Here is a 19,712-nt window from a genome sequence, read left to right as displayed (position 1 = left end):
TAATGGTATCAGCCCAAACACTTATGAGGCAGGGTGGATCTTACTATCCACCCTTACTATCCATCGCCGTATACATGCTATTATGTACACTAGCATTCACCATTAACCTCTCACGCTGGAATGGATGTGATCTCAGTTTAATATGCCTTTGTGAGGGGGGAGAGGAGTGATGCCAAGTCTCTAGCAAACAAAGGAATAACTCTTGTGGCCCTTCCCTTGCTCAGGATCAGGGTCAGGCTGTGGGCGGAAGAGGTAAAAACGGGTGCGAGAAGGCAAGGCTGCACACACATGGTCTGATTATGTATGAATCTCACACTTAGAAGGGGTTTGCTGGTTATATTTGTCTGGCTTATCATAGACCTTGCTGCAAACTGCTGAGTTGTCAGCTTATGTAAAAGCCTACCTTTGCAAGGTGACAGATTCAAAGATCTCTGTGTGTTTCTTGTCCCGTCCTATAAGCAGCATGCGGAAGAGCACTGAAGACTTCCATCCAAGAAACTCCTTGAAATGAACCAAAACCCTGGACCCGCACTCCCCTCACCTGTAAATGCAGTGCTGTGGACCAATAACATTAGACACAGTTGTGGAGAAGCCGGCTGTTACGTGCAGTATTTTTAATAATAGCCAATGCTTCTCACGTTATGTTTGAGCCTCACCTGCCTGGATGTCAGGAGTGAAATCCCAGGAGGGGATTGAGGGAGAGGCCCACAGAAACTAAAACCATGACACAGCTGGGACTCAAGGAGGAAACAACAGAATAGCGGTTGACAGGGGAATAGCCCTCGTCTGGCTCCTGCCAGGCTGAAGAGATTTGTGCTCTCCAAGGCTGAGTCTGGGATCAAAAGAATCCTATATCTGCAAAATGCTGGCCTTTGGGATGAGGCAAGGAAAGTGAGGGGTATTGCAGGATGAAAGCTGACACCTCCTGTGGTTGCCAGGCATCTGTTTTTTGACTGGAGCACCATGCTGAAAAATCGCCCTGGTGGTGCTAGTCCATAGCACAGCAGGAGCCTGGTGTTAGGACAAGGTGCATACCTACCCTGGCTCTCTCTGGTTCCCAGAAGCAGTGACCAGGTCTCTACAGCCAATAGGTGCAGGGAAGCTCTATACACTGCCCCTGCATGAAGCTGCCAGCTCTGCAGCTGTCATTGTCCAGGAACTGAGAACAATGGAAGCAAAAGAGGCAGCATCTGCACGCACAAAAGCAGTGTGCAGAGCCTCCCTGACCACTCCTGCATCGAGGGGTCACAAGAATCTGCGGTCAACTTCCTGGGATCCTTAGTATTGCTTGGAAACAGTACCCCAAGCACCCACATGTACCCCAGCCCTTTCTGCAACCCTCTCGCATCCTCATTTCTGCCCCATCTGGTTCTGCACCTCCAACCACAGCCCATGCACTGCTCCACATGCCCCATTCCCTTGCCCCAGCCTGGAACCCCTCTTGTACCCCAAACCCTCCTGGGCTCACCTCAGAACTGACACCCCAAGACAGAGCCCGCCTCCACACCACAACCTTCCCCAGCCTGCAGCCCTCTCTCTCCTGTGCCCTAAGCCCCTCACTTCTGCCCCGCCCACAGCCCACTCCCTGCCAGCCAGATTCATACAGCCCCCTCCTGTACTCCAGCCCCTGCCTCAGCCCAGTGAAAGTGAATGAGGGTGGGAGAGAGTGAGAGACAGAGGCAGGGGGTGAGGTGGGGGTGGGAGAGTAATGGGGGATGGGTTCTCAGAGAATGGGCTCTCCCAGCTCAAGTGATGGGAATAAACTACCTCCCAAGCTTGGGGCAGAGGGAGGCTAAGCACAGGAGGAGAAGTCTGTGTCTAAGCCTTTCCTGGTATTACTAAATGCGTTGTCCCTTTAAGGAATAAACAAATCATGATGTGTTTTGATTACTTTGTTTTGGTGTCACTGCAAATGGATGTCATCTGGGCCCCTGAAGGGAAACTCTCACAAGGGCCAAAACTGAATTAAGCCTGTTCATGGGCAGGACAGGCACCCAGGCACTGCAGCTCAGAGATCCAGTTGGAGACTGAGTGGACAGTGCAGTTCCACCACAAGAGACACCCTGTTGTCACTTGCACTCAAGTGACTGCAAGGCGTCTAAGGCAGGGGTGTGCAAACTTTTTACATCAGCCCCACTTTTTGTCCTAGCAATTAGCAGGGTCCCTCCAACTTGTCTAATGCAATCCAAACCGATGGAAATTTCGGTTTTGTTCATATGGAAAAACAAACAAACCTTTCAGCACATGTAAGAAAATAAGTTTGTAGAATATAAACACTTTATTAGTGGATATATAAAAGTGAATACACATACTTAAAAACAGTAACATATTCCAACATTTTTAATGAGATGGATGAGCCTGAAACCAAGCAGCTGATCAAGCTGTGCCTCCCCTTAGGAAATTTCACTCCACCAGAGGGGACCTGCTGCCCATTTTGTGCACCCCTGATCTAAGGCACAGTAGTCCTGACAGCTGTCATCTTTAAATAATATCCATCTCTGCTTGAGTTACAAACATGCAACCTGAGCTTCCCTGACCATAGTTTGTTTATTTTATGATACTGAGCATTGCAAGCCCACACACCTCAAGTCTCCTTTGAGCCCTATGCAAGCAACTTTCATTGACATTTAACACGGTAAGATACAGATGTGCACAGAAAGCATGGATACTTTCTCCTTCTTATACACTTTTAAGATACAAACTGTATATTATGGAGAATGTCATAGTACAAAAATAAAGCGCTCTTATTGGAAAGTATATAGACATTATCCTACAAAGGGAATGCATGAACAATTATGTCTACAAGGCTACATCTACACTAGCACACTACATCGAAGTAGCCTATTTCGAAGTAAGAACATTGAAATAGGCTACTTCGACGTCTATCATCCACACTTCCTCCAGGGCTGGTGCTGTCGACGTTCCACGTTGAAGTAGCAACGGGGAGCATTGAAAGGAGCCGCCCCGGAAGGAAATGTGGAGCGTCCACACACACAAGCGCTCCCCATTGAAATAAGGGACCAGCAAAGCCCCAAGCCGCTCCTTAAAGGGCCCCTCCCAGACACACTTGCCCTGCACAGCATGAGATCCACAGAGCCGACAACCAGTTGCAGACCCTGTGCACGCAGCATGGACCCCCAGCTGCAGCAGCAGCAGCCAGAAGCCCTGGGCTAAGGGCTGCTGCACATGGTGACCATAGAGCCCCGCAGGGGCTGGACAGAGCATCTCTCAACCCCTCAGCTGATGGCCTCCATGGAGGACCCCGCTATTCCGAAGTAGCAGGACGCAGATCATCTACACATGCCCTACTTCGACATTGATCTTCGGATGGGAATAGCGATTTCGACGTCTCACCACCTAACATCGATTTCAATGTCGAAATAGCACACAGTGCGTGCAGACGCGACGCATGCTATTTCGACGTTGTGCTGGCTACTTCAAAGTAGCTGGCTAGTGTAGACGCACCCCAAGAGATGAAGGGATGTAAAATAACACTGAGAGATGCTGAGCAGGAATTGGCCCCAAAGAAAAAACTTTTAAAACAATGGAATGGAGAGTGGTTATAGTTCTCCTAGATTTTTGAGTATATGTGATTATATATTTTTGAATTTAGACTTCATCTAGGGAAAGAAGGTTGAATTATCCAGACGGATGTTGGGTCATTTTCTAACAACATTTTCTGTTAGTTTATGTCAGTCCTTGAGAGACTGTGTGACTTTTAAACATGGGTTATATTTTTTCTTGACAAATTTACCTTTCTAAATGTAGCTGTTGGATAAGTGTGACTTCCTTGGGGCAATGTAACAAAACTACTCAAAGCTTACATGGCTAATATATGTTAGTGTAACAAAGAAATTATGGCTTAACGGTTTTCATAATTGACAGAAATGAAAGGTGAATTTTACAGTGTATAAACTCCAGAATTGTTGGGGGATTACTAATTCTGCAGGTGAGTTCCATGTAGGGAAATGTCTTTTACAGACAACTGCTGAGAGAAGCCAACAATTAGCCATTAGCTTCTAACACAGTCAACTGCAGTCACCTGAGCCTGTGTGTGTCTGTTTGTTTGGTATTTGGAGTGTTGAGCTGTCTGTTTGTTTGAAAGTCCGTGTGCTCAGGCTGGCAGTTGGAAGCTGTTAGCCTTGATTAGTTTTGAAATCTAAACTCTGCGTGCTGATTGGCTGAGCGGTAGTCAGAGGGAGGGGCTCTCAGGAAGGCCAGAGCTTTTTAAACCATGCTGGCAAGTGACCCAGGAGCTTGTGACCGGTGCGCTTGCAAACAGGGTGGTTGCTAACAGGAGGAAGTTTTGAGAGGGGCTCTCCTGGGCAAGGAGGGGGCAAACTACAGCACTTTCAGGTAAGTGGCTCCCTGGAGTGTGTGGGTGTCTGGGTTTGGGGGTTCTGAGCCTGGGTTTGTCTGTTTGTTTGGTGTTTGGAGTGCTGAGTTGTCTATTTGTTTGAAAGGCCGTGTGCTCAGGCTGGCAGTTGGAAGCTGTTAGCCTGGATTAGGTTTGAAATCAAAACTCTGTGTGTCGATTGGCTGAGCGGTAGTCAGAGGGAGGGGCTCTCAGGAAGGCCAGAGCTTTTTAAACCATGCTGGCAAGTGACCAGGGAGCTTGCGACCAGGGTGGTTGCTAACAGGAGGGGGTTTTGAGAGGGGAGTTTAGAGGGAGCTAGTTACTTCTACAGGGGTAAGGAGTGGCAAGATGGCGACAGCGGCGGCATTCCCAACTGCTGGCCAGAGCTGAAGGACCTGTGGCCCCCAGGGTGCAGCGCGGGCAGCAGGATGCAGGTGGGCTTGGGGGAGTGTGGGGCGCGGGGGGTGACACCGAGGGGTGTCGGTGGTGGGCATGTGGTTTGGGGGCATGTGGCACGGCTGTGCGGATGGCGGTGCACATGGAGGCTGGTGGTGGCACGCCTGGCTCAGATTGCCTGGGCTTTCAGGCCCAGTCCTGCGATCCCTGCATGCGCGGCCTACAGCAGCTCTGTGGGGCTTTGGGGGGCAGCCACAGCCAAAAGAGGAGTTGGTAGCTTTGGCAGGGACCCAGGGAGCAGCTGGGCCATGAGATCAGCTCCTTCCTGGAGGATGTGGGGCTGCAGCAGCGTGCTGATGGGTGCAGAGAGGCCAGGGGAGGGGGCGTCTGGGGGTGATGAGAGCTGATGGGGGGCAGTGTGGTGAGGTTTGGGGACATGGGAGTGGATGGGGGGCAAAGGGGCAGGGAGGGGGATCTGGGGGTAATGGTAGCTGATGGGAGGCAGAGGGGTGGGGAGGAGGGTCCTGGAGGGGTGAGGAGGTCATCAGGCCACGGGGAACTATGGGGACACATGGTGCCAGGGAGGTGCAAGAGGTAGTGGGATCGTTACCCACATTCTCCATGCCCCACTGCCTTGTGGGTTATCCTGAGAAGGAGCAAGGCTAAGGGAGTAAACCCTGACAGAAAATCCGGAGGGAAGTCCTAAGGCAGTTCTGTGCCAACTTCTGGCATTGACCCAGAGACTCCTGCAGCTGAGCTGGTACCAGACGTAGAGGTTATCTTCTCCTTTGGACTATATCAGAAAAGCTGAGATGGGGACACTAGCATCTGGGCAGCCCAGGGTCCCAAAAAAAAAAAATGCCCAGGCTCGCGCCTGGAGAGGTAGTTCAGCATCTCTTAACAGCGTTGAAACAACACGGGAGACAACAGATACCTGTTATAAGCTCTTGCTCGATTGGACTAGAGAACGAGCGCCGGGGTTGCCTTCGACGGTGGGAGAGATCGTTGCATCTCACTGGACAGTCACCACCCGCCTCAAGCTGGGCAATCGCCAGCCAGTAGGGTACTGTCTCGCCACAGTTCACCTGCCTCACTGGGTGCGTAAGGCTTAAGGTTCCCAAACCTGACAAGTGACTGAAATTTGAGCACCAGGTAAACCAATAAGAAAATCAACAAGAAAAGGAAACCATCAAAGTTTTAAGCTTGCTTGCTGGAATGTGTGGACCATGCTGACCAGTTTGACTGAAGATCTTCAGGACATCAGCGACACCCGAAAGACTGCTGTCAATGAGGAACTGAAGAGGCTCCAAATTGATATTGCTGCTCTGCAAGAGACGTGACTCGCAGATTTGGGATCTCTAAAGGAAAAGGACTACACCCTTTTCTGTCAGGGTAAAGCCCAAGAAGAACCCAGGGAGCATGGTGTTGGCTTTGCCATCAGAAACACCCTTCTACAAATGGTGGAATTAGTCATGGGTGGATCAGAAAGAGTCCTTCAGGTCATACTTCAAACTTGCGCCGGTCCTGTCCACCTGATCGGCACTTACACTCCAACCCTGTACGCCACAGCAGAAGTAAAAGACAAGTTCTATGACGTGCTTAGTGCTGCCATAGTGCAAATACCTGCTCGCAGACAACTGTACATTTTGGGTGACTTCATTGCAAGAATTGGAGCCGATCATGATTCATGGCCTTCCTGCTTAGGCTGCTTCGGTGTGGGAAAAATGAATGAAAACAGACAGCATCTGCTCGAACTTTGCACGTACCACAATCTGTGCATCACAAACAAATTTTTCCAAACCAAGCCACAGCACAGAGTGTCATGGAGACACCCACACTCGAAACACTGGCATCAACTAGACGTGGTCATCACTAGACGTGATAACCTCAAAAACGTCCTTCTGACATGCAGCTATCTTAGTGCCGACTGAGATGCAGATCACTTGCTAGTTTGCTCCAAACTCAAGGTGAGACTCAAGAAGCTGTACCACTCTAAACCAACTGGAAGGCCCCGCACTGCTGCCAGAAAGACAGCAAGCTCAGAGAGCCAAAAAGTTCAGAGAGACCCTCGAGGAGAATCTGCGCAGCAGCCCTGGGGGGTGTCAATGTGACATCCAGATGGCAGCTTCTGAGGGATACAATTTACAACACGGCCTTGTTGGTGTTTGGAAGAAGAGCTAGAAACACAAATGACTGGTTCGAAGCTAACTCCGATGAGGAGATTCCAGCCATCAAAAAAGCACACTGCACTCCTGGAGTACAAACACTCACCAAGCCGTTGTACCCTGCAAGCACTCAGAGCAGCCAGAAAAACAGTACAGCAGACAGCCAGGCGCTGTGCCAACAACTACTGGCTCGAGCTATGCAGCAGCATCCAGACCAATGCTGACTCTGGTAATCTCAGGGGTATGTACGAGGGCATCAAGAAGGCATTAGAACCCACCCAGAACAAGATGGCACCTCTGAAATCCAAATCTGGTGAAGTCATCTCTGACAAAGCCAAACAGATGGAGCTCTGGGTCGAGCAGTACTCCGAGCTGTACTCATGCAAGAACATTGTGATTGATACAGCCCTCAAAGCTGTTGAGCTCCTACCAGTAATGGATGAACTGGATCAGGAACCAACTGTGGACGAACTGAAGAAAGCCATTGACAGCATTGAGGTGGGAAAGGCCCCAGGCCAGGATGGTATACCACCAGAGGTAATCAAGTGTGCCACGGACACCCTCCTGGAACCCCTAAATGAGCTACTGTGCCTGTGCTGGAGAGAGGGAGAGGTTCCACAGGATATGTGCGACACTAACATTGTAACCTTGTATAAGAACAAAGGAGACAGAAGTGACTGCAACAATTACCGTGGAATCTCCCTCCTAAGCATCACTGGTAAACTGTTCGCTTGCGTCATCCTCGGCAGACTCCAGAAGATTGCTCAGAGGGTGTATCCCGAATCACAGTGCGGATTCCACCCAGATAGATCTACCATTGACACGGTCTTCTCTCTGAGGCAGCTGCAGGAGAAATGCAGGGAGCAGAGGAAGCCACTCTGTATTGCCTTCATTGATGTGACCAAGGCCTTTGACTTCATCAGCAGGAATGGACTGTTCAAACTCCTCCACAAGATAGGCTGTCTGCCACGGTTACTCAAGATGATCCAGTCTTTCCATGAAGACATGAGAGGAACCATCTAATATGATGGCACATTATTGGATGTTTTCAGCATCAGGAGCGGTGTCAAACAAGGATGCATCCTTGCTCCGACATTGTTCGGGATCTTCTTCGCACTCCTCCTGAAGCATGCCTTTGGATCTTCAAAAGAGGGCCTTTTTTTGCACACAAGATTTGATGGGGAACTGTTTAATCTTGCAAGGCTGAAAGCTAAATCTAAGGTGCGGGAAGTCCTCATCAGAGAGACGCTGTTCACAGATGACACTGCTGTAGTGTCACACACAGAAGACCAGCTTCAGAAACTGCTGGATCAGTTCTCCAAAGCATGCAAGGACTTTGGGCTTTCCATCAGCCTGAAGAAGACAAACATACTTGGTCAGGACGTTGCTGAACCTCCATCAATCAGCATTGACAACTATACGTTAGAGGTCGTCCACGAGTTCATTTACCTCAAGTCGACCATCACTGACACCCTGTCATTGGAGACTGAGCTAAATAGAAGGATCGGAAAAGCAGCCACAACTCTGTCCAGACTCAGCAATAGAGTGTGGAATAACATCAAGTTGTACACCCACACCAAAATGCAAGTCTACAGAGCCTGCATCCTCAGCACCCTCCTTTACAGCAGCGAGTCTTGGACACTGTATGCCTGCCAGGAAGAGAGGCTGAACATCTTCCACTTGCGCTGCCTCAGGCACATCCTTGGAATATCATGGAAGGACAGTGTCCAACACCGCCATCCTTGAGCAAGCTGGAATCCCAACCATGCACACCCTTCTCAGGCAGCAGCGGCTCCACTGGCTTGGCCACGTCCACAGGATGAATGATGGAAGGATCCCAAAATACATCCTGTATGGTGAGCTAGCCTCCAGCAAAAGATCTCCCAGATGCCCCCAATTGTGCTACAAAGATGTTTGCAAGAGGGACCTCAGGGAGGTAGGCATTGAGCCGGAGAGCTGGGTGGAACTGGCAGATGATCGCAGCAGATGGAGGAAGGAACTATGCAAGGGCCTTCAGAAGGGTGAGATGAGGATGAGACAGCTAGAGGAGAAGTGAGCCCACAGAAAGCACAGTAAGGACCTGCCAGACAACCATTACACATGCAACAGATGCAGCAAGGACTGTCACTCTCATGTGGGCCTTCACAGTCGACGCTGCAAATGATGATCCCAAATGGAACTACGAAGGGCGTGATCCAGGGTCTATGTAGACTGAAGGATGCCTACATCTACTATGTCTTATGGGACAGTGTCTTTTGTACTGGAGTATTTCAAAGCATTTTACAGCTGATGGGCTAAATCTGGTCTTTAGGCACATGCCTGAACAAGAGGTGGCACAGAGGAGCTCTGTCAAAGGTTAATATGCCTTTAGGTCACAGTTTCCTCCTTTGCCTCACTTCATTTGCTGACTTGGTTATGGTGGCCAAGGAGTTGGACTGATAGACCCAAGGCTCTGAGCATCTGACACCACATGCTCCAGAAAAGGAGGGAAGGAGCATATAATCCTGCTTGTACTCATGCATTTCGATCCAGAGTCCAAGCTATCCACGTGTGGGCCAAAGGGAGTTCTCACTATCCTTTCCCGTCTGCTCATACTTGTAATGTGAATCAGAATTGTTCCCTCCATTCCAACTTCCCAAAGGTCTTGGACCATTAATCAGTGAACAAATGTTTTGCTCCCAAACAGTTCCAGACTGAAGGCTATCACAGAATCATCTGTTAAAATGAATTTATGTATCACAGCTTCAGTGGAAGTGCTGGCTGAGGCTAACTGAGGGACACCACAAGAAATAACCATCAAGAGCAAACAAACCATTTCCAGTTGAAACTCTGGTAGGATTTACGTTAGGCAGGAGGATACAGTTAGGTAGATTGGTATTTGGCAATCTTGCTTAAAGTGACAGGTTTGTACTGACCACCAGGGCATTGGCTTGAATATCATCCAAAGCTAAGAACTCCAGCAGCCCTGTGTCCCTTCTCAGAGAGCTGACTGTCATGCCTCCTATTTAACATCACTGCCTGAAACACATTGGTTTTTATGTCGAGGCTTCTCATAAGGCAGGAAGGAGTCTCAGGTTCACCTCATTTGTGCATTCTGCCAAGAGCACAGGCAGAGTAGTGATGCCAACACAGACATTCCTTGCTGGGGGTGAAGCGGGGTTCAGGTCATCACCCCCTCTGCCTGGCAGGGATCCTTTGGCCAAGGAGTCTCTCCTGGCATCTTGTGGCCATGAGCTGGTGCTGCCAGGAGCTGAGACTTCTTTCAGTGTGCTGTACAGGACAGACATTCCATGCACCAGCTCATGGTGCTGCTTACTAGAATTTGGTCTGGCTGTTCCTTGGGAGGGGGGATGGAGGGATGTAAGAAGTCCTGGGATGCCCAGCCCTTGGCCTAGGGCAAGGCGGCCACCACAAGGGTTGTAACACTGGCCCGCACTCAGTTGGGGGCGGTCAGCAGTTCCCAGTACAATACAATACAGGCCCCAGCCCTCAGTCAAGGGCGGGGCAGCAGTTCTCAATAGTAGTACAATTCTGGCCTGGCCCTCAGTCCAGGGTGGGACAGCAGTTCACAATAGTATTACAATTCCAGCCCAGTCCTCAGTCCAGGGCGGGGCAGCAACACAAGGGGTCTGAGCACAGGCCCAGCCCTCAGTTTGGGGTGGGGCAAGAGCACAGGGTTTGAGCATGGGCCCAGCCCTCAGTTTGGGGTGGGGCAACAACACAAGGGTCTGAGCACAGGCCCAGCGCGGGCTGGCCCTGTCAAGGAGAGGGTAGGGGGTCGCAGGCCCTCCCACTCCACTGCGACCCGGCCCGGGGCCCTGGGGGTCGCTCACACACGACCATGGCAGTGGGGATCCAGGCCGCAACACACTGCCATGGGTTCGGGAGCGTCATTCCCCGGACCACTTCCTACCTCTCCCTCCGCTGGCAAAAGGTCTCAGTCCATCTGGTCGGGGGGTCCCTCTAGGTCGGTCTCCTCCAGGTCGTCCACCTTCGGGTGCTCCGGCCAGTCACTCATATCAATGTCATTGGGATAGTCGGGCGGCGGTAGCACAGGGGACCCGAGGCGATCCTGGGCCGGAGGGCTGTAGGGATCCGCCGGGACTCTGGGGCAGACCGCTTCTGGGGCTTCCTCCAAGGCGGGTGGCCTCCGCCGGCGTGAAGGTCCTGGCAGGTCTGGGAAGTCTGGGTAGTCCCCCTGGGGCATCTGGATCCAGGGTTGTTCGGAGCCGCTGGGGGCTTGCTCCTCCGGCCTGGCCGGGCGGTGACAGGCCCTCTGCCCTTGGCGCCAGGGAGCTCGTGCAGGCGTGTCCTCCCTGCCCAGAAGCTCAGGCTTTAATGGGTCCCGAGCCCTGCCCTTGGCTCTTCTAGCCCTGGGCCCCGCCCTCTGAGGGGCAGACCTCTGGTGTTCTGGCTCCAGACCCGCCCACCAGGGCCTCCGCGCAGCCTCCTCGGCCTCTGAGTCAGCAGGAGGCCATACTGACTCACTACAAGGGACATTTGAATCAAAGTGACTATGCGGCCAGAGCAATGCAGGCAGCAACACTATTGCTTGAGTACAAGACCCCTGCTTAAGGGTGGTCAGGCCATGCAGACTCCCACTCTTTTCTGCATCCCATGGTACGTGAAGGAGGTGCAGGGTGCCTTTGACACTCTCTTCACCTTCTTGCTTCCCCTTAACTGGCACCACTGAGGCCACATGGCTGCAGAATGTATCATGCAGTGTAACTGTACTATACACACATACATGGATCAGTTGTCTCAAGTTCACCATGAGGGACTGTCCCTCCCTGGTGTATGAAACTACAGACCCGCATTGCCAATACAGCGTAGCTACTTCATGGTGGATTAGTGCAAACAGAGCATGCAGGGTGGGTTTCATGTGTAACAAGTGTACAGATGCTTCTGAAAGGCATCTCTACTAGCATGCACAATAGTTTCAGTGCACATGCAGTACAGTTAAAACAGGCTCAGTGTTATAAAAGGGGGATCACATTCATGGCACCATGACCATCCTAGAAATAGGACTCTATTGTAAACCAGGCTATTCGCAGATATAGAAGGTGATGGAGTTGTGAGGTGAACAGAGTTGCAAGGCTAAATCCTCAACAGTGTGCAACTGCAGTGCAGTGGGAACCACCGGTGCCCTACCCAGCCCCATACCTTTCCTTTCTCATGCTCAGTGTAGGATTTATAGGGTAGGATTCAGATGATCACTCAGTGTCTTTCCATTGACTTTAATGGGCTTTGGATCAGGTCCTTAGTGCCCTTTACAAATACCTACTGAAAGAAGCCAGCCATTAGCCATTAGGTTCTAACACAAACAATGGCAGCATATTTTATACCGTCACACATCCCATGTGGTCTACAGGACCAAAGCATAACATGATCTCTTGTAACAACTTATCTCTAACACAATATGGAGTACTTTTACATATGCAGCATCTTTCATATGTGACATACATTATGTCCACATGCTTTGGAAATTGCTGTTTCCTTGCTAGCAGGGAGTGGGTATGATCAGCCACATGTGATGCTCTCTGATAGGCAGACAGTGCACTGGGCTCAGCTGTGGAGTCCCATTCCCAAAGGCCAGAAAGCCTGTATTACAAAATCCACCGTCGCAGTGAATCTGCAGGGGATTTGGCAGGTGGGCACCTAGAGGTGAAAGTGGGTATTGATAGCAGCTTAAGGTCAAAAAGTGATCACAACAGGGCAGGACTGGTGTTTTCACAATGCCACACCACTTGGCACCAGTGTTCCCTGTAAGCTGAATGCTTGGGTGGCTGCCCAGGAGAGATTCAGATACTGCTCAGCTGATTAGTAGCACAGCCATGGCCACCCACGGGTGGCAGCAGGTATTTTGACTGGTAGTGCACTTACCAAGATTTATTCCACCCATTAGAGGGAATACTGCGTGGCACTGCTCCTACATAGCAGAGAGTGCTCAGCTGCTTGTCTGAGGCAGCCTTAGGGAACTTAGGCAGCAGGGCTGAGGCTTTTGACTGTTATCTTCTCCCACATTCTTCTGCTGGGATATACTCGTTACATATTCTCCATTAGGTCCCAATTCAGCAAAACACTTAAGCATGTGTTTAAACCTGTCCCTGCTCAGCAAAGCCCGGAAACACCCTTGATGTCAGTGAGCCTGAAGGAAACACACATCTTTTGAAATGATGCACATCTTTTGTGCTCCTGCAGCTCAGGGATCACTTCTCTGGCATAGGGTCTTTGTTTTCATTATAAGCAGAAGTAATTTGGCAAGCATGAAGCTGTGCTCTCGTTAAAGCAGGGTCCGTCTCCTGTTAGCCATTAAAGCTCCAACCCATTTACCATACTGCACACCTATTCTAAGCTCTGACAGCCACCCTGCCATTTCAAAGATGAACTTTCACACTGAAGGAGACATGAAAGCAAAACTAAGTTACTGTTGGTATAAAGAATTTGCTTGACCTATACTTCTCTATTTCCCTTCAGCTATCACCCCACACCTTTGCACAGCAGTGACAACTCTTTCCCCACAACACATGTTCCACCCTATGGTACAGTCACAGAACCAAATTCATCATGGGACACATGGGCCTAATTTACGTCCTCTTATCCAAAACTTGAGTGAATTTGTGAAACCTTTATGCCAATTTTGCCTGAAGAATTCCTTTTATTGAAAATGAGGTTACTTGGCCATTAATGTTTTGCAAGTGATTCTCATATCCTGTGGGTAAGACATTAAGTTCTGCAGCTGTGGAAACAATTGAGAAGCTACAAATTCATCAGGGTAATGATAACTAACATAGCACTTTCCTACTGCCTGGCATTCAAAGTGTTTTATGGTAGCACTGATCCTTCAAGCCCACCAATTTTGGGACTACCATTGTTATCAAAGGAAGATCACCAACTATCTCCTGAAATGTTACAAACCAACAAAGAACAGTGAATTTTGGCTAGGGATATAAGGTAAACCATCCTGTTCTTAGAAAAGTCCTATAGAGGGTCTTCAGTGTTAAATGAGAGCAAAAAGCACTTAGTTTTTTCGTTTTTAAGTCACATCTGAAAGATCTCCCAGAAGTAATCACCAACTCCAGGTCTTAAATGGTCAGCTCTCTGAGTTAATCCTTCTGGGATTTGAATTTATCATTCCAGGGAGTCTAGATCAAACAAGCATAAAATGTAGACTACTAAGCCATCAGCCCCCTACAAGAGCAAATAATAGGGAGAAGATAGGCCTGGAGCCTCCCTGTATATATGTATTCATTTGGCATAATTCAGAAAATCAACAGAGGAAATGATTAGGACTGTGTTAAGGTTAATGTAGTGGAATTTCATGGCTCAATCCTGTATAGCGCTGACCACCTCTTTTTTGATACTGATGCCTTCAGCTGTCACATACATCAAGGGGAGCTTATCATAGGCTGAACCCTGTGTGGAATATTTTAAAATTTCTTTGAGCATTAATTGTCCCTTTAACATTCCACACCATGAAACTTCCATATATATTAAATAGAAGGGATGCTTCTTAAAGAATATGACAAAGAGCAGCAGCCTGGGTGAAGTCCACTTCTCTATGGTTCATAGAGATTTTTTTTCTTTCTTTCCTTTGATATATGGCTCACTAAACGATTCAGGTCCCTTCACAGATCCTTGGTTCAACATTTGCAACTCGTCACTGAATCGAAGAATATGTGCTGGAGTTGCATTCAGAAGATGAACAAGTTTCTGTGGAAGAAATGAAGTATTTTCCTGAAAAGAAAACCAAAATTTTGGATTTGATATACAATACACTAAACTGGTTATAGACCCATCTATCAATACCAAAGATTCCATCTGCATTGAGACTATGCCATGGACCACAAAAAAAAAAAGACTTGTAATTTGCGTGAGATGCTAACATAGGCAGATTGCGTTGACTCAGATTAGATTAGATTATTGCAAGTGACCACTGACTTCTGTTGTGCGCATTTCAGATACTGATATAAATTCTGCTCTTTGTTACACTTCTTCAAACTGACTGAGGCCAGGGCCCTAAAGTGGGTGTCCAATAATAAATTTCTCCATTCATATTTAGATAAGTCTAAATGATCTAATCATTCTCTCTGGCCTTAAAAGCTATGAATACTTAGGTAGCTAAATAGGTGACTTGATATTCAAACTGCCGAGCACCCAGCTCCCATAGAAAGCAAGGAGGCCACTTACGTAGGTGCTGGAATATGAATGTGGGAACATAATTTTAAACATTCATTTGGACAATCATGGATGGGCATTTAAAAAAAATAGGATAAATTCTGTTCAGTTGTACTTGTGCAATTCTGTGGCTTCAGTAGGCCCCAGTACGTGACTAAAAAGACACTTTTAAAGCATAAATGTCCACCATTTATTAAGAACCCTCATTTACTGCTATCAGCCCAAACCTTCTGTCATCTTCTCTGAGCTATAGTTGAATTAAAAAGTTTGCATCTAGAGGCACCAACTTATTATGAATTTAATTTAGAACAATACTTCCCTGAGGATTTGTCTCCACTACTTAGTGGATTGATGCAGCGATAGATCCATTTTCTGTCAGTTTATTGCATCTGCTGTAGACATGATAAATCGATCTCTGAGCTTGCTCCTGTCAACAACAGTACTCCAACAAGATAAGAAGAGTAACTGTCATTGACAAAAGAGCAGCCCCCATCAACCTTGCTACACGCAAAACACCGTGGTAGGTATGTCGATTTCACGTAAGGTATTTTTAGCTGAAGTAGACCAATGGTGCTGGTAAGCGTAGACAAGGACTAAGTATCTGATAAATTAGCCTTCATAACATTGCTACCAATAGCTAACAGGTGCTGTTTTCAGATCTTCTCACACCAGGTGATACAGTATAGCTCAGTGCTACATAAATTATACCACTTCATGAACACAAGACCATAATAATGGGCATGCTTGGTCAGATTGCTGGTCCATCTAGCCCAGCATCCTGTCATGTGAGAGTGGCCAGTGCCAGATGCTTCATAGGGAATGAACAGAAGAGGGCAATTTATAGAGTGATCCATTCCAGTTGTCTAGTCCAGGCTTCTTGTAATCAGAGTTTTATGGAAAACCAGAGCATGGAGTTGTGTTCCTGACAGTCTTTGCTAATGTCTATTAATGGATGTATCCCCCATGAAATTATCTAATTCTCTTTCGAACCCAGTTATACTTTTGGCCTTCACAATATACCCTGGCTGTGAACTCCGCAGGTTGACTGTGCAGTTCATGAACAAGTACTTCCTTATGTTTTTTTTTAAGTTGCTGCCTATTGGTTTCACTGGGCAAACCTTGGTTCTTGTGCCAAGTGAGGGGTAAATAACGCATCTTTGCTCACTTTCAGTACACCATTCTGTTAGCTTTTTTTTAACTTCCATTGGACATTGAAGCTTGATGTTCTCCCTCCACAAGACTTTTATCCACCTCAACAGTATAAAGACTCTTGGCCTGGGTATGGGACCATTAGTTGCTTCTAAGATCTGCACGTTGAGCATACTTATTCAGTTCTGAAGAGGTGGCAGTATTTTCAGTCTTCTGAGATTTCAGGCTCGCACAAAAGTAAATACAGTTATACATGACCACCAGTTTGCTGCTGACTATGCATTGTTGGACATTCAGTGAAGGATGCACAGGAGCTTTTTGATTGCTTTGTTACTTCTCACCACTTTGGACTCACAATGAGCCTCAAGAAGACAGAAGTTATGCCTCAGCCTGTTTGGAAAGAGCCCAGCACTCCAGTGATCCCTGCTGCTCATACAGTCACTAAGGCTGTTGAGAAGTTCTGCTACCTTGGAAGAATACTGTCCTCTAGCACAAAAATAGATCAAGACGGCTCTGCTCGATTAGCCAAAACCAGCACTGCCTTTGGAAAATTGACCAAACACTTACAGAATGGCCATGGTATTAAATTCCATACCAAGGTAGCAGTTTATCAGACAGATGCCCTGAATATCCTGCTCTATGGCTCAAAATCATGGGCAATATTCCTGCACCATGTTTTGAAACTCGATCAGGTCATATGTGCTGTCTGAGGAGGATTGCCCACCTGAACTGGTGGGACAAAATTTCTAATATGGACCTTCTTAAGATGTGTGGTGTCACAGGCATGGAAACAATGCTTATGAAAATACAGTTTTGATGGATTAGTCATGTTATGAGGATGCATGATACTCAGATACCAAAGATGGTCTTCTGTGCCCAGCTTGCTCATTGAAAGTGCTCTAGCGGTAGTCAGTATAAGCACTATATGGACATCTTAAAGGACAATGTGAAATTATGCAACATAAATCCTAACAATCTCGAAACTCTGTGCTGGCTGTTAATTGCTTTGAGAGTAAGTGTATCCAAGCACTACAGGAAAAGTGTTGGATCTGAAAAGAGCACACAATGCCTGCGGGTTTTTATGTGACATCTGTAATTGGCTCTGCTGATCTAGGATTGGTTTAGTCCTCACAAATAGTGTTATGGAAGGTGAGATCCATCGATTGATGGCTCAGTCCAAGAAGAAGATGTACTTCTCAGTCCACTTAGCTTCTTGAGTTCACAGAATCATAGAATCACCAATTTGGAAGGGACCTCAAGAGGTCATCAAGTCCAGGCCCCTGCCACAAGCAGGATAAACCCCAACTAAGTCATCCCAGCCGTGACTATGACAAGCTGGGCCTTAAAAATCTCTAGGGATGAAGATTCCACCACCTCCCTAAGCAATGCATTCCAGTGCTTCACAACTCCCCTGGTGAAGTATTTTTTCCTAATATCCAACTTACTCCTCTCCTTCTGTAATTTCAGACCATTATCCCTTGTTCTGCTATCTGTCACCACTGAGAACAGTTTCTCTCCATCCCTTTTAGAGCACACCTTCAGGAAGTTGAAGGCTGCTATCAAATCACCCCCAAGTCTTCTCTTCTGCAAACTAAATAAGCCCAAATCCCTCAGCCTCTCCTCGTAGGTCATGTGATCCAGAGTTCAGCTACTCTGGTCTCTAGAGCCTGTATTGAGTCTCTGAGGGACATAAGCTGCTTGAGATGATGGATTTCTTTAGAAAAATGTAATCTAATTAATATTTAAATAAACCTAGTAAGTCAGCTCTAGCTTCCAGTTATACTACTGTAAATCCAGTCATTCCGCTGGTTTCAGCTACTGGAAAATGGAACTACCATATGCAGTTACATAGACAGACACTATTTGAAAAGGATTTGAAAGAAAACAAAAATGCCCTCTTTCGTACTTGTTAGGATGTAGCCATTGTCACATACCTGATTTGCCCATGACGTTGTTTAGTGTTCCAGAGAGAGGAGAGCTCATGGAGAGCACAGGAGCAGAAACGTCCAGGGTCCCTGACTGTAAGATGGAAACTAGTTTTAGTCAAAAAAGGGGATCATTTGCTTTAGCTACATTTTAAGACATTATGGCTGGGTCTACATGTGCCCCTTCCTTTTGAAAGGGACATGTTAATGAGCAGGTTCGAAGTATGCTAATGAGGTGCTGCAATGAATATTCAGCGCCTCATTAGCATAATGGCGGCTGTGGTGATTCGAAAGTGCAGCATCCCCTGGTCTGGCTATGGTCTGAAGAAGTGGGTCTGTCCCACGAAAGCTCACCTAATAAACGATTTTGCTAGTCTTTAAAGTGCTACTTGACTGCTTTTTGTTTTGATAGCGTATAGACTAGCATGGCTTCCTCCCTGTTACTATATCTACAGGCTATTTGTAAGGTGCTTAGGCGAGCCTCACTACCATGGACCCTTAGAAATTCTCTGACTCCCTGAAGCTTGTGAAGCTCTATTACTCCCTGTTTGTAGTCAGTGGACACTTCTCCCAGACTCAGGCACTGCATTTGTTTCTGTGGTCCTTTCTGTGTGAAAAATACAGTTCGGTGAAATGTTTTGAATTAAAAAAAAAACACCCACACTTAAAATATATTTTGAAAAGGAAAAATGTTGATTAAATTTCCTCAACTATTGTTTTTGATAAACTATAGATCAAATTCTTTTAATTTAAAGGCTGATATTTTTTAAAAAAATCATTAATTGATACCCACAACTTTGCTTTTTTGAGAACGTCTAGTAAATAAGTAAGAGTATTAGACAGGTTTTATTAAAAATGCATCATAGACACTGCAGAGTACTATAAAGTAACTATGAAATCCATTCTTAGGATTAACCTGTGTCTGCTGAAAACTCCATTTTCCAAACAAATATTTCTTCAGCAAGGCTTCTTGTACCTGTATTTTACAAACAATCAATCAGTTAATTCATGCAGTCAATTCAAATGATAAGCTCATATTTGTCTCAGGTGCAGCACATTAGCTGAATTCTTACCTTCTTGTCCCTGAGCGTTCCAAACAGCAGAATGAATAGTCCCTATAAAATATGATATTAAAATATAAACAATGTATGTTCTTGTCCATATTTAATCACACTAGAGCATTCCTCTCCTACCATTTCTCTGCCTTGATTATTTAAACTAGAAGATCTTCATGGCAGGAGCCGCTTCTTGCTACGTGTTGGTAAAGAACCTAGCACAATGGGTTCCTAATCTTGTTTGAGGTCTGTAGGCACTGCTGTAATGTAGATAGTAATAATAATTCAGCTCACAGAGGTGACACAGATCAATACAGCCTTGCAATATCCACGTTGTCGTGGTCCTTGTGTGTTTAAATAATCTCGTTGTTCCTGGCAGTTGAGAAGAGGGTGCCCCGTTAAATAACTCATTGTGAATTTATAATGCAGTAGTACTTGTTCAATGTTTCCACATTAACTGCAATTCTTTTCTAGGCTGTCACTGGGT

The 19,712-nt window shown here is 47.1% G+C and overlaps 1 protein-coding gene across 2 annotated transcripts in view; it reads right to left on the bottom strand.

The window, feature by feature from the left end:
• Positions 1 to 14,521: 14,521 nt before the first annotated feature.
• LOC142011603 (adhesion G protein-coupled receptor F5-like) overlaps positions 14,522 to 19,712 on the bottom strand; it is a 73,733-nt gene continuing 68,542 nt past the window's right edge. For both annotated transcript variants that reach the window (XM_074991357.1, XM_074991358.1), the window contains exons 18-21: positions 19,244 to 19,285; positions 19,087 to 19,146; positions 18,180 to 18,264; positions 14,522 to 14,655 (exon numbers count right to left, since the gene is read on the bottom strand). In XM_074991357.1, the coding sequence (XP_074847458.1) occupies positions 14,579 to 14,655; positions 18,180 to 18,264; positions 19,087 to 19,146; positions 19,244 to 19,285 (264 nt within the window). In that variant the 3' untranslated portion in view covers positions 14,522 to 14,578. The remainder of the gene's footprint in view (positions 14,656 to 18,179; positions 18,265 to 19,086; positions 19,147 to 19,243; positions 19,286 to 19,712) is intronic.

This window comes from Carettochelys insculpta, chromosome 3, assembly GCF_033958435.1.
Source record: "Carettochelys insculpta isolate YL-2023 chromosome 3, ASM3395843v1, whole genome shotgun sequence".
In the NCBI taxonomy this organism is placed as follows: Eukaryota; Metazoa; Chordata; order Testudines; family Carettochelyidae; genus Carettochelys; species Carettochelys insculpta.
Note: the sequence above shows the minus strand (reverse complement) of the source record. Positions and strands in the feature narration are given on the sequence as shown.